Below are 13,381 nucleotides of genomic sequence, written 5' to 3'. Positions count from 1 at the left end.
AGAAAAAAATGAGAGTAGGATTCACTAAGGTTGATACTTTGACACACCTTCTAAACTGCTGGTGCAGTTGTAGTATTGTATTTGGGAAGAGGACTCGCACTGACAAGAAGAGGATATTAGATAACTTTCCAATCAATTTTAAGATTGTTGAGCACATCTGCAGCAGGACTATTTTTGTCCATATCAAAAGTCAAGTCCTCAAGACTCTGTAGGCTCTACACCGGTTGTGAAGAATTGGACTGTCACTAGATGTTGTGATGACCCTTCCTGTTCCTGTGCATCTGACAGCGATTGGGCTACCACAAGTGCTCCATGTCAAGATGGACCATCAAAACTCGACATCTTCAGTCAATGTAATGTACCTTCATACATTTAAAGTAGAAACAGTATATTAGTGGGGCTATTAAGCTTGTTTTAACACCTTTTATTGTCATTTCACAGTCAAAAACAGCAAAACTAAATTTGCATTTTAAGATATGTTACTATTATCTGTATACTGTACAATTGCACATGCACAAAGATGAGTCTTCAGTCCCTTTGAAAATATGCAATAATATACTATAGAAAAAAAACAAGTACAATATAGCATGCATGAAAATGTTTTCTCATATATTTTACTACAGCACTGAATATGAAATACAGTAACAGTGTGCAGTAGTTTCTTTATCATACATGGCCCCTAAATCTACGTGGAGCAAGATGTATGTCAGTCGAGCAAGAGCCAATTCCTGATCTTCTTTTGTAATTAGTGATGCCTGAAGTCATGAGGACTCCCTAATTACAAGCTATTGGGCAAGTGGCATGTTGCAGATTCAACTTGAAAGGATGACAACTGTTTAATGTTAAACTTGGAACACACTATACCCAACACTCTCCATAAAGATGATGATGGGGATTATTATTTTTTTGTTTTCTTTACTAATTTAAATTAAAATGTAATAAAAAAGGCAACTATCAAGGATAAATGTCATTCGAAATATCTGGAAGTAAAACAAAATTTCAAGGAATGTATACTGTTTTTGTGTATATCGTACTGTACAAAGTTGTTTACGTCCATAGACCTCCTGTAAATGCTTATTTGTGGAAGATGCTACTCCAACGCAGTATTGTTCATACAGTTACATTAACCTTCATTCAATGAATGTAAGTGTATCATATCAAATAACCCCACAGACTAATACTCTCTTGGCGTGCATGCATCCCAATTGACTAACCATCTTAGCGGGTTCATTATTGACATCATCCGTTAATGTTTTACTTGTCGGATTGTGACTTGAGTGTGATGCTTACAGAGGGTCAGCGCTGCCTATCACTGGAGCTAGCATGTGGCACAATCTATTGAACATTTTAGCAAACACATTTTGTATTTATTTTGATCACGTGTCTATTACGATACATATTTATACTGAATTATTGCCCAGCTCTAAGTTATGACTACATATATTGTCATTTTTATATGTGTATGTTGACAGTCAAGAAGAACAATTTCACCATTCTAAGTCTTATTCTTAGTGATTTAAATGTGAATTTTGCTTTAAAATGTATCAACGTCGTCTAAGTTAATATAAATGTATGCTTTGACTAAAATCTGTGAAATGGCGCTTTAACACATTATTTACAGTTTTCAAACACTGACATAAATGCAGGTCATGTCAGGGTGGCGGAAATCATTGGGTTTTCAAACCGATTGTGTCGCTTAATCGATGTTGTAATAAAGAGTAAATCTAAAAGTCTGAGGTTATTACGATCCTTCTGTTCTAGTTTCAGCCAACAGTTAGTATCTCTGTTGGGTTGTGCCCATAGAATGATCTATTGTAGCTGGTTAGCTATGTAGTAGTGCATAAAATTTGGTGCCTCTAGACCTCCTTTGGATTTACTTTTCTGAAGAGTAGTTTTAGTAGGGGTAGTTTTTATTCCAGTAAAATTTTGTAACGGCCGAGTCCAACAACTGGAACCAGTTACACGTAGGTTTAAAAGGAATAATTGAGAAAAAATTGTTTATTTTGGGTAAAACTTTCATTTTAATGGTGGCTATTCGTCCTATTAGAGAAATAGGAAGATTATTCCAGCGCTCCAAGTCACAATAAATGTTATCCAGAGTGGAGTAAAATTTAAATGAATTAAATCAGTTAATTTAGGTGAGATTTTTATGCCTACGTATTTTAAATTACCTATAGGAAATGACTAGTGTGGGTCCTGGCTTGCAGGGTTCCATGAATTTTCTGTAATAGGTAGTAGTGTTGATTTTGTCCAGTTAATAGAATAATCTGATAAATGTGAGAATTTAGTTATTAAATTAAATACTTCCTCTAACGAAATAGCAGGCTTTTCTAAATGAAAAAATATATAATCGGCATATAGATTAATTTTGTGTTCTGTTACCCCAGAGTGAATTCCTTGAATCCTTCTTTCCTGGCGTATAGCTATGCAAGCGGCTCAATTAATATCACAAATAATAAAGGGGACGGTGGGAATCTCTGTCTTGTGTCTCTCTGTAGAGTAAAACTCCTGAGATATAATCCCATTAGTAGTAACTGTAGCTTTAGGAGAATCAAATAATACTGACACCCAGTGAATAAATGACTTCCCAAAGCCAAATTTATTGTAAAACAGCAAAGAGGAAGGACCAGTTAACTTTGTCGAAAGTTTTTTCTGCATCCAATGATATAATAACTGCTTTTTTATCATGCCGCTGTGACATAAGGTTAAAGTTCCTCCTAATATTATTAGTAGAGTGATGACCTTAAATAAAGCCTGTTTGGTCGCTATGAATGATTGTCGAGATTACTGTTTCTAGTCTAGATGCGAAAGCCTTAGCGATAATTTTAATATCAGTGTTAATTAGTGAAATCAGACGGTAACTTGATGGCAGGGTGGGGTCTTTTTCTGGCTTTAATAAAAGTTTAATTGCTGCTGTACTCATGTGTGAGTGTATGTAATCATTAGTTTTAATTTCTGTTACTACTCTTAAGAATAATGGAGCAAGCATTAACCAAAAGTGCTTAAAAAATATAGCCGGATAACCATCCGGGCCAGGTGCTCTGCCATTAGGTATACTATCTAGAGCACTGTACAGCTCGTTTATAGTAAGTGGCGCATCTAACTTATCTTTATATTCAGTAGTTAACTGCGTATATTTAAGCTACTTAGGAATGCCTCAATATGCTCAGAGTTACGCTTGTTAGTTTCTGAGTATAAGTTGCGATAATAGTTATAAAAAATGTGATTAATTTCTTCTGGTAATTGTGTGCATTCACCAGTTGTCCCTTTAATAGCCGTTATAAGAGATTTTTCTCGATTGCGTTGAAGTTGGTTTGCAATAAATTTACCTGATTTGTTATTATATTCAAAGATGTTGTATCTCAATTGTTGTATTATAAACTCTGTCTTTTTAGACATTATATCGTCTAACTGTATTTTTGTATTTTGTAAGTTAGTCCACATTTGGTTATTTGGGTTTATTGCGTACTCATCCGTCAGTTGTTTAATTTTATCTTCTAAGTCTTTTTCAAATTTTTTATCCTATTTCTTTTTATAAGATGAATATGATATAATTTTACCTCTAATTACCGTTTTCCCAGAGAAGAGATGGAGATAAGTCTGGAGAGTCATTTATTTCCAAAAGGTCTGCCCACTCTCCTCTTATAATTTTGTCAAACTCTGCGTCATTTAGCAGTGAGATATTAAAACGCCATGTCGGGGGTGGTTTAAAGGTATAATCAACTTGTTTGGTAAGAGAGACTGGTGCATGGTCGCTAATAATAATAGGATGTATTTTTGTAACAATTTTATCAGCAATATAATTATTTGTAAGAAAAAAATCTATTCTTGGAGAAGACCAGTGCACAGCGGAAAAGAAGGTAAATTCCTTCTTAGTTGGATTTTTAAGTCTCCAGCTGTCGACAAGGCCAAAATCATCCATATATTCCCCTATCACTTTAGTAGATTGTAATCGCCTTATAAATGTTGTATTATTAGAACAATCTATTAATGGATTTAAGACTGTGTTAAAGTCTCCTCCAATAATAATAGTAGAGTCCGCTGCTAAATCAAACAGCTGAGAGAAAAATTCATGGAAAAAGGTCGGATCATCATTATTAGGGGCATATAAATGAACAAAAACATAGTCACCTGCATAATAATGTATCGGCCCTCTGGGTCTGTTACTGTATTTTTTAGAGTAAAGAATACATTCTTATGAATGAGTATACAGACTCTTTGTCTACTGTTTTAAGGGGCAGAGTACACTTGACTAAAATTCTTATCAATAAGTAATTTTTCTTCAGATTTTTGTAGGTGGGTTTCTTGAAGGAGTATCACAAGGGTAACGTTTGGTGGAGGACCCAATTGCAGGGAAGCAGGGCAAGGAGGCAGAGGTGATGGACAAAAAGAAATGTAATTATTCAAAACAAAAGCAAACTCCAAATGGCAAGTGAAAACAAAACGTGGGGAGGACAACAAGGCAAAAACTGGCAGCATGACGGGAGGAAAATGACAATGAATCAACGCAGACAGAGGGGAGACAGAAGACCAAATACACACACGCACACACTGACACAACAAGACATACCTGGGGCAAAACACAAGTGGCTGAGGGCACTGATTGGTTGACACGAGGGAGGGCAGGATTACACTTAACAAGACCAAGGGAGACACACAAGGAAAAACAGAACTGATACATGACAAGGAGACAAATATCTGCTTTTAATTTTAAGAGATGTTCTAAAATTGTTATTATTTTTGCCTGTGAGCGAGTGCCACAAACATTCCAGGAAATCAGAACAAATGTATGCATACAAACAATATAGACTCAGTCATAGTCAGTGTATATATCTGTATAGGCTATTTGTTAATATTGGCATGTTATAGGATAGAATCAAAGTGGTTAGGTGGTTTATGTAATTTGTGTAAAATATGAGGTAACGTGTAAGTGAATATAACAGTAATAAAATGGGGAGGGAGGTGAAAGTGAAGGAAATTAGCGGGGGATTTAACATGTAACAATACACCAGTAACTAGTAACCTAAGCAAGATTTTTTTGTTTAAATATATTTTAGATATACTTATGTATTAATATTATATTTGTAATATAGCCTGAACATAATGAGTATTCGGGCGGCACGGTGGCTGACTGGTTAGCACGTCCGCCTCCCAGTGCAGAGGACGTGAGATCGAGTCCGGGCTTCGGCCTTCCTGGGTGGAGTTTGTATGTTCTCCCTGTGCTTGCGTGGGTTTTCTCCGAGTACTCCGGTTTCCTCCCACATTCCAAAGACATGCATGGCAGGTTAATTGAACACTCCAAATTGTCCATAGGTGTAATTGTGAGTGTGGATGCTTGATGGTCTCTGTGTGCCCTGTAATTGGCTGGCAAACCAGTTCAGTGTGTACCCCGCCTACTCCCCGAAGCCAGCTGGGATAGGCTCCAGCGCCCCCCGCGACCCTTGTGAGGACAAAACGGTTAAGAAAATGGATGGATGAATAATGAGTATTCATATTTTAGGTTTTATAACCACATATACAGTATATGTATGCATCTAATAATCAAACAAAGTTTAGTTCCACCAATGCCAATTAGAACAGCCAGGGAGTGGAGTTGGGGTTTCGGAATAGTTGGTCATCGATGTATAACTTATCAACGACTATCTTAGTCCGTTTACCCTCCTGCCTAGTTTGTCTCATGATAGGAAACAGTACCTTTCGCCGCTCATTAATCTCTCTCGGAATTGGTCATTCATTCCGAAAGAGGTCCCTTTAAGCTCCCGTCCTTTACTTTTAACAAATTCTTTCTGTTTAAAATGCTCAAACTTAGTGATAATAGGACGGGGTTTGTTGCCCCTACGGGCTCCAAGCTGATGTACCCGGTGAAAAGAGATATTATTTACCGTCTCCTGAGAAATTTTTAACGACGTCATAATTTTTTTTATCTCAGCCTCTGGATTGTCAGAGGTATTCTCGGATATGCCTGAGAATAATAAATTCTCCCGCATGCTACGGGATTGGACATCCAAAACCGTTTCTTTTAGCGTTTTATTCTCCTTTTTAATTGTTTCCAACTCTGCTGAAACAGCTGCGAGAGAAGAGCGTAACTCGGCATTATCTCGTTGGAGGTCACTTACCTGTTGGCCGACAAACTTCCAAACTCACCTTTAATTCTTTAACGTCCTCGCAGATGAGGCAGAGGACATCTAGTTTTTTCTTTATGGAGTCCAGCATACTGACCGAAGCGTCCGTAGTAGCTAGATCGTCCGTGCCTGTCGCTGAGTAATTTTTTCAAACGTTCAAGGTCCTCCACTCTGGGTCGTATTCCAAATCTGCCGGATGAAAGAGAGAAGAGAAAAGCCAGGTTATTTGGTGATTAAATTCGGATTTGGTTTAGCATAATAGAGCTAGTTCTATTTTAGCAGCATAATTTGTCTTTAATTTAAACACACTTGAAACATGAAGCATAAAGTTGACATGTGTGGCGATAGTAGAAATTCAGCCTTGCAGACGGTTTATCACGAACGACGATGACGCAACATCATCTTCGGTAGACTTCTCAATGAAATGAGGAGGTCGAGGAGTGTCCCATTATTTCCCCCAGATATCTCTAATACCTCTTCCAACCTCGCTACTCTGGTGACATGAAATGCAAAAATAAGCCAGACGGATTTCTGTTGCTGTTTGTAAACAGCACATTCAAAACTGAGGCACGAGGATGTTGAGGACAGTAGCCAAACAGGAACGAGCGTGAAAACAGTCCACCAACCAGGAGCATGGGCGTTTGCACAGCTGAATTTGTATAATGTATGCAGACAAGACATATAAATCAAACTCCTAACACGTCCGTGAAACGAGCCCACCAGTTCACCAATCTGTAGCGTACGTTGGCACAGCTAAATTTGCATATGACACTGATAAAAGTCGCTTGCCTCAGTGGCTTGGCTGGCGGTAAAACGTTGCGAGTCGGGACAATATTTACTTCCGTGAACACCGCAACGTGATGTTGTTTTGGGTGTACGTCACTTGATGTGTGCACTTTGCGCATGCAAGTCGCATCACGGGCACGTTGCGTTCACTTTAGATGTCACATTTGTTTTTGTAATGTGAACGATACATAAAAAAATCGCATTTAGCAAAAAATACAAATTGGGCATCACACCTTGCAGTGTGAACGTAGCCTGATCGATCAAGATTGAAATCTAGTGGTTGATTCAATTCACCATCAAACAAAATTAATGCAATAACATCATCAATTTTGCAACCAAAAAGCTTTAACTGTGCTATCTATTATTCAAAATTGTCACAAACAAAAACAGAAGATTCACATCATAACTGGACATGTAAAACCTACAGTCAGGACTACATATACATTTCTGCCGATATCTCAGTACATCTAATAAGGTAATGTTTTTCTTGCTCCCCCAAAATATTGAACATTTAACTGATACTTAATAAATATTATGAGAAAATTTATATTTTATAGAATTATTTCATTTCTTTAATTTTGCAAAAAAACTAATACATAACAATAACATTTTCAGTTAACATACATTGAGATTATGAATTAGATTTAGTAAATTTATCTTTCTCTTCGGCAAAATATAGCAATGACACCAGAGTTACTCTGCAATCCCAACTAGTCATTAAATAGTCTAAATATTAATCATTTAGTCAATAAATCAGTTCAATCGGTTTATTTAAAGTGCAAAATCACCATGGAACATGCTCCCAATACAAATCAGGTACAAAAAAAGAAAACAAACACATAAAAATACATCATAATAAAAAACTCAAAAGGACAGTGATTAAACAGTCACTGACTAATTTGTGCCAAAGTACTGAGTAAAAAAGCTATGCTTTAATACGGGATTTATAAATTGGGTACTCTAATCGGAGCCATCAAAGTTGTGATCTTTTGCCATGTAATGATAATGTATTATGAGATTATCAATTAAAAATCATCCCAAATAAGTAACAAAAATAAATGTTTTTATGGCTTTTAAGAAACAAACATTTACACATGATAAAACATTCAAACTTGTTCAAAGTCTGTTATATTCGACTTTTGCCACACATTGGCACTATATGTAAGTCACAGAAAATAGCCACAATGTTAGGGTCAGTATCATAAGCAATTTAAAAATAAAAAATAAAAATAAAATAAAAAGCTTAAATATTGAAATCACAAAAATCTGCTGTTATGGATGTAGTTAACGTGGCGAGATGAATTAGATGTGCTAAACATTAAGATAATACACGCTTGGAACATATACATCTAACGTCTATAAGAGCAGATCATGTTGTATTTAAACTGTATTTTACTGAATAAGGAATTGTGATGAATGGAGCCTTTTTGGATACTGGATAGTTTCAATAGACACTTAAACCAGCGCACGTACACACACACTCACACACACACACACACACACACAGGCTGCATAGTTATTTCCGTGCTGGCTGACCTACAAATGTTAACATGTAGTGCATGGCCTGGGAGGCATATGAGGTTGCATTCTCTCTTGTCACTTCCTTTTTTAATTAAACATGTATATCTTCCTTTTTCCTCAGCCTTCTTCTCTGGTCTTTTCTAAACTCACTAATATTGCAGCAATATTTAAGATATTAGAATATTTTTATCACAAAAATTTTATAAGCCAAAATGCCTGAGGCAAAAGCAGATCGTAGTCGTTTGTGTGTGTGTTTGCGATGCATGTGCATGAACACAGCAGTAACTCCAGCTGCTTCATGGCAATCAAAAGAACAGATCTTAAGCCATTTTGACTGATCACAACAACAATAACTAGAAACTCCTGAGTATATACTCGATAGCATTATTATAACATTGCATGTTCATAGCGCATATCTTGCTCTTTTTTAAAGGGACTAAACCAATGGTATTTTAAGCCCTTCCACAATTAACTATAGGCATATAATGATGAAATATTACCTTTGACACAATCTCGCTTTAATCCCGAGTTATTTCGGTGGCTATTTTTTTTACCCGGACGTCAAACATTCGGTTCACTAAAATCCCGCCTCTCCCCCTGTGGCTGCCGCGCCCCTTTCATGACGTCGTCCGAGCCGGCTGCTTCGCGCAATGCCCATGAAACATTCAGATAGGTTTTAAGACGATTTTTCAAATGGACTCTAAATTTCACGAGCTGCTAGACCTCTTTGTTTGGTCACGCAAGCCATCAATTCTTGAATAAACATTTGAAACAAAACGGGTCCTTGCCGCAAAGAATCGTGGAAGAGGAGGAGAGCAGAGAGGTTAGAGGAAAGGAGGAGAAAAAAAAGCACAACAGCGGGTCGTGAACCCGCGCCTATTCACTACACTAAGCCAATGGCTTTTAAGACAGCCAATTGTGATTTCATTGGACTTTGGCATTGCAAATGTGAAGGATAATTGATTGCTTTGAATTCATTTGGACAGAATGTTTATTGATAAAGGTTACTTTTGTCATTATCCCATGGAGGGAGGTCTCAGAGAAAGTTGGCGTATGCTTAGTCCGCAGAGGCGATGCGGGGGTGGGGCCGCACGCAATGACGTCAAACTGTGCCAACAGCTCGTTTTCTCAGGTTGGGAGGGGCTGGTGCTTCGAGAGCAGAATAACCTAGAATTTCTCATACAGAGGCAAATGTAGGAAAACACAACTTTGGTCATGTTTTTGTTGAGGAATTAGCATTTTAACATGGCTAAAAGCTCCAAAAAGTTAGATTTTTCATGTTGCAGTCCCTTTAAAACATATCATAATTCAAATAACATGTGAGTAATATGCAATCAAGATGATTGAACTAATGTAGGAATTAGTGTGCACTGTAAAGACTCAATATATAAAACAAGTGGTGACTTGCCACAAATAATTAGTGCACCCTATAAAAAATACCTATACACACTGTTATGACTCTGATTGGACCTCAGAAAAGTTTGCAGTTCCTTGCTTTAAATCTGGGATCTGGCCTAGCAGTTTAGAGTTACCATTTTCTCCTCGTTTTTGCGTGGGTTTTCTCCGGGTATTCCAGTTTCCTCCCACATTCCAAAAACATGCATGGATTGTGAGTGTGAATGGTTGTCTATTTGGCCCTGCGATTGGCTGGCAACCAGTTCAGGGTGTACCCTTCCTGACTACTGGCAAACAATAGCAGCAAACAATAGCAGCCTGTACCCTATAAACACTTTGCTTCGTCAGCATGTGGACTGTTTGTTTACTTGTCTATCAGCATATAAGACAAAGCAAGGATATCCAAGTAATTAGCAGAGAGAAAGAAAAGTTGAAGAAGAAGACGTGATACATTATGGGGACATGACAGAGATAATCAAAGGATATTCTTCCCACTCTCTGTGCAGGTCTGATTCTCTCTGTCACTCATTGATCTTGCTGTTAAAAGACGGGCAGAGAGAGGCAGTGGAGCAAAGAGCAGTTGGGGGGGAGCGAGTTGGAGAGAAAGGGAAAATCGAGGGAGAGGAGGATAGCGATAGAACAACAGAGGCAAACATTCAGATAGTGAGAGGAGATTGAGGGCTGGGACAGCTGCTGCAGAGAGATAAGGGAGATCAAATCCATACTGACACTTGCATACACAGACTTATTTGCACACACATAGACATTCATCCTCTCTCATTAGCACACACACACACACAAATGCTGACAACAACAACATACACATGCTGACATACTTCTGTACACACAGACCCAAGTAGCTGGGACGTGGCTCTCTCTGCTTCCTAACAATCTATGAGGATTATGCTGATGAAGATGATGCTGAAGATGAGAATGATGAAGAGCAAGAGGGAGAGGATGCTGGCCTGCCAAAGCTGAGGACCACATCCAGGCGGTGGGGGGCGGGGTGGGGGATTGTGGGGCAGGATGGAGCATGGTTAAAGAAGTCATGCATGTTTGTGTGTACGTGTGTTTCAGTTTGTGTGGGTGTGGGTGTGTGACAGTGTGCATGTATTCATGTTAAATGTATGAGTGAAGGCGAGGATGCCCCCCCAGCGCCGAAACTGCTAGCTAACGTTAGCCACATGTTGTGCCACTGCAAAGTAGCATGCACCAACAACACTATATCTCTGATGTTTGGATGCAAGGTAGGTTGAAAGTTTGTGTGAAAGAATGTGAAAGTGCATGTTTGGTAACTGCAAATGGAAAAACACACAACATGGTCAAAGTTTGTGAAGTGACTTTGGCTTGCTGTTGGTGGAAGTTGTAATGGAGGTGGATTGTGTTTTACTCATTAAACATATTTTAGTGCTAACCTGAATCTCATAGCAATTTACCAAGTAATTATTACAATGGTTGAACATTTCAAATAAATGTATAGAACATTTAACCATTGATTAGAGTGACATTTAGTTGCTATCTTAGGGCATTGATTCGATCACAACTTGACTGTTCTGGTAAGCAAAATAACAGCGGTTAAGATTGCTTTTAATTGAACTCCAAAAGTATAATTCCGGTGTTGTTTTATGGGTGCCTCCAATCTGGAGTACACTGTAAATAGCTGGGTTTTCCACAACAACCCAGGCTGGTGCAATCATAACGAAGCCTTGTTGCATGAACTGATGAAGGTTGCTTGGATGAGAGGCACAACATCCTCAAAGACCGCCAGAACAGTCCAGTTGTGATTGATTCAATGGCCGGAGAGTGAAATGACCTGGATTAATTTGAATATTCACAGGCATCTAGTTACTTCCTAGTTTCAACTGGCTGCAAGATTACTAACAGACATGTTCCAAAACTTTGTGGGGTAGCTGTTTAAAGTCGAAGAAAATAATGCTTAAAGGGGGTAGTCAACCTTAAACATTTCTTGACAATAATATGTGACCTCACTAGTTTAAACATGACATTTTGTGGAATATGAATTATGAAGCAAAATCCAGTCGTTTTTATCCATCTCAGGTGGCGGCCATTTTGCCACTTGCTGTCAACGTAGGTGTTCTCAAACTTTTATATTTCCAATTATCATCCTTACGCTGATTTAAAAAACAAAACAAAAAATAAAAAGTTTACTGCCATTTGTACTACTTGATGAAATGAAATGTTCTAAACTGTTCAATCTAAATTCTTTAGACCTGTTTCATTAAATCTAAATACTTTTGCACACAGGTTAATTACATGGTAAGAAAACAAACACCAACTCTAATAGCGTTTGGAAAATGAACAGTACCAAGGCTTACACAGTCCAAATGAACTCAGTTCATTGTAAATAGTTCACAGCTAACTTTAACATAGTGCACTTTTATGCATTGTAGTCGACTATTTTTATTAGGCTCTATCAGTCCTTACCACACACTCAAATCATTTCTTGCAATTCAATAATGCAGCTGATGCAAAGGGGTCCCACTCATCTACAAAGTACATTCATGTTGCAGAAATATGAGCTTATATTGTCACTAGCGCTTGTGTAACATAAGGTGGCCATCTTTCTCATTGGAGCCACGGACAGAACAATTAAGATAATTGAAAATGTGGAAATATGCTGGTTTTGCTGGCTTTTGTGTAAAAGGTGGCTTTGTGGGATCTTCTGCTACCGATCTGATGTAGGTTTTGTTTATAAAAGAGCCTGATGCCTAAGTGACTTGACTAACTAACTGGATGAACTGGGATAGGTAAAACAGTGAGCTGATGGAAATGAGAAGTGGGGAACTGGCCAAAAGTGATGTATTTGACACTGTAGTGACAAATATTGGAAGCATGACATTGACGGCCATTGGAGGGACCGGACAGAAAGTTGATGAAAAATTCTTATTGGTTGCCTTTGTGGGCCGCCATATGTCCATCCACTTTAAACAAGCTTCTACTCGAGTACCAGTGAGAAGGATAATGAACAGACTAGGGACCAGACAAGGACGTGACAGTAATGAACAGGGGCCAGATTAAATTTGTTGACCACTGGTTTGAAAAATCAGGGCTTGAATTTTAGGAAGGAGGAATCCTGTGATGGCGAGCAGGCTGACAGTAGGCAGACATCTGCTGTCAATCAGACTGATGACTTGTAGTTTGGCGGCCTTAAAGCCCCTGGCCACCAATCTTTTACCATTTTTTTCCAAGTTCAATACTTATCTCAGCTAATCCAAATCCAAGTAAAAGGGAAGTTATCCATTAGCGCTCTATTAATTACCCTCTGTAAAGAAATGCAACCAGACTATGCTTAGCCGATGAGCACTGACTAAAATTCTAGTTTTCTGAAACTAACAGATTTTTTTTACGTAGGAGCTGAAAGAATTTTGCACGTAAGGCAAGGCTATGTGCTCACTTTGTGAAGCTAGAAAATACACAACCATTGTCGCTGAACACTGAGATGAAATATGTTCTTAATACTGTCTTGATTCACTGTTATAATGTTTGCAATTATTTGAATTGAAAGGAATCTAAAGATTCATGTCCAATACTACATA

The 13,381-nt window shown here is 38.0% G+C and overlaps 1 protein-coding gene across 9 annotated transcripts in view; it reads left to right on the top strand.

Moving 5' to 3' along the window:
• Positions 1-13,381, top strand: part of dlg1a (discs large MAGUK scaffold protein 1a) — a 133,114-nt gene that overhangs the window by 22,962 nt on the left and 96,771 nt on the right. For 2 of the 9 annotated variants that reach the window (XM_077584800.1, XM_077584799.1), the window contains exon 1: positions 39-353. The exons of 6 other annotated variants lie outside the window; for them this stretch is intronic. In XM_077584800.1, coding sequence (XP_077440926.1) covers positions 258-353 — 96 coding nt within the window. In that variant the 5' untranslated portion in view covers positions 39-257. Of the gene's footprint in view, positions 1-38; positions 354-10,416; positions 11,072-13,381 lie in introns of those variants that run through there. One more of the 9 variants, XM_077584798.1, reaches the window with a different exon arrangement.

This window comes from Vanacampus margaritifer, chromosome 13, assembly GCF_051991255.1.
Source record: "Vanacampus margaritifer isolate UIUO_Vmar chromosome 13, RoL_Vmar_1.0, whole genome shotgun sequence".
Classification (NCBI taxonomy): domain Eukaryota; kingdom Metazoa; phylum Chordata; class Actinopteri; order Syngnathiformes; family Syngnathidae; genus Vanacampus; species Vanacampus margaritifer.
Note: the sequence above shows the minus strand (reverse complement) of the source record. Positions and strands in the feature narration are given on the sequence as shown.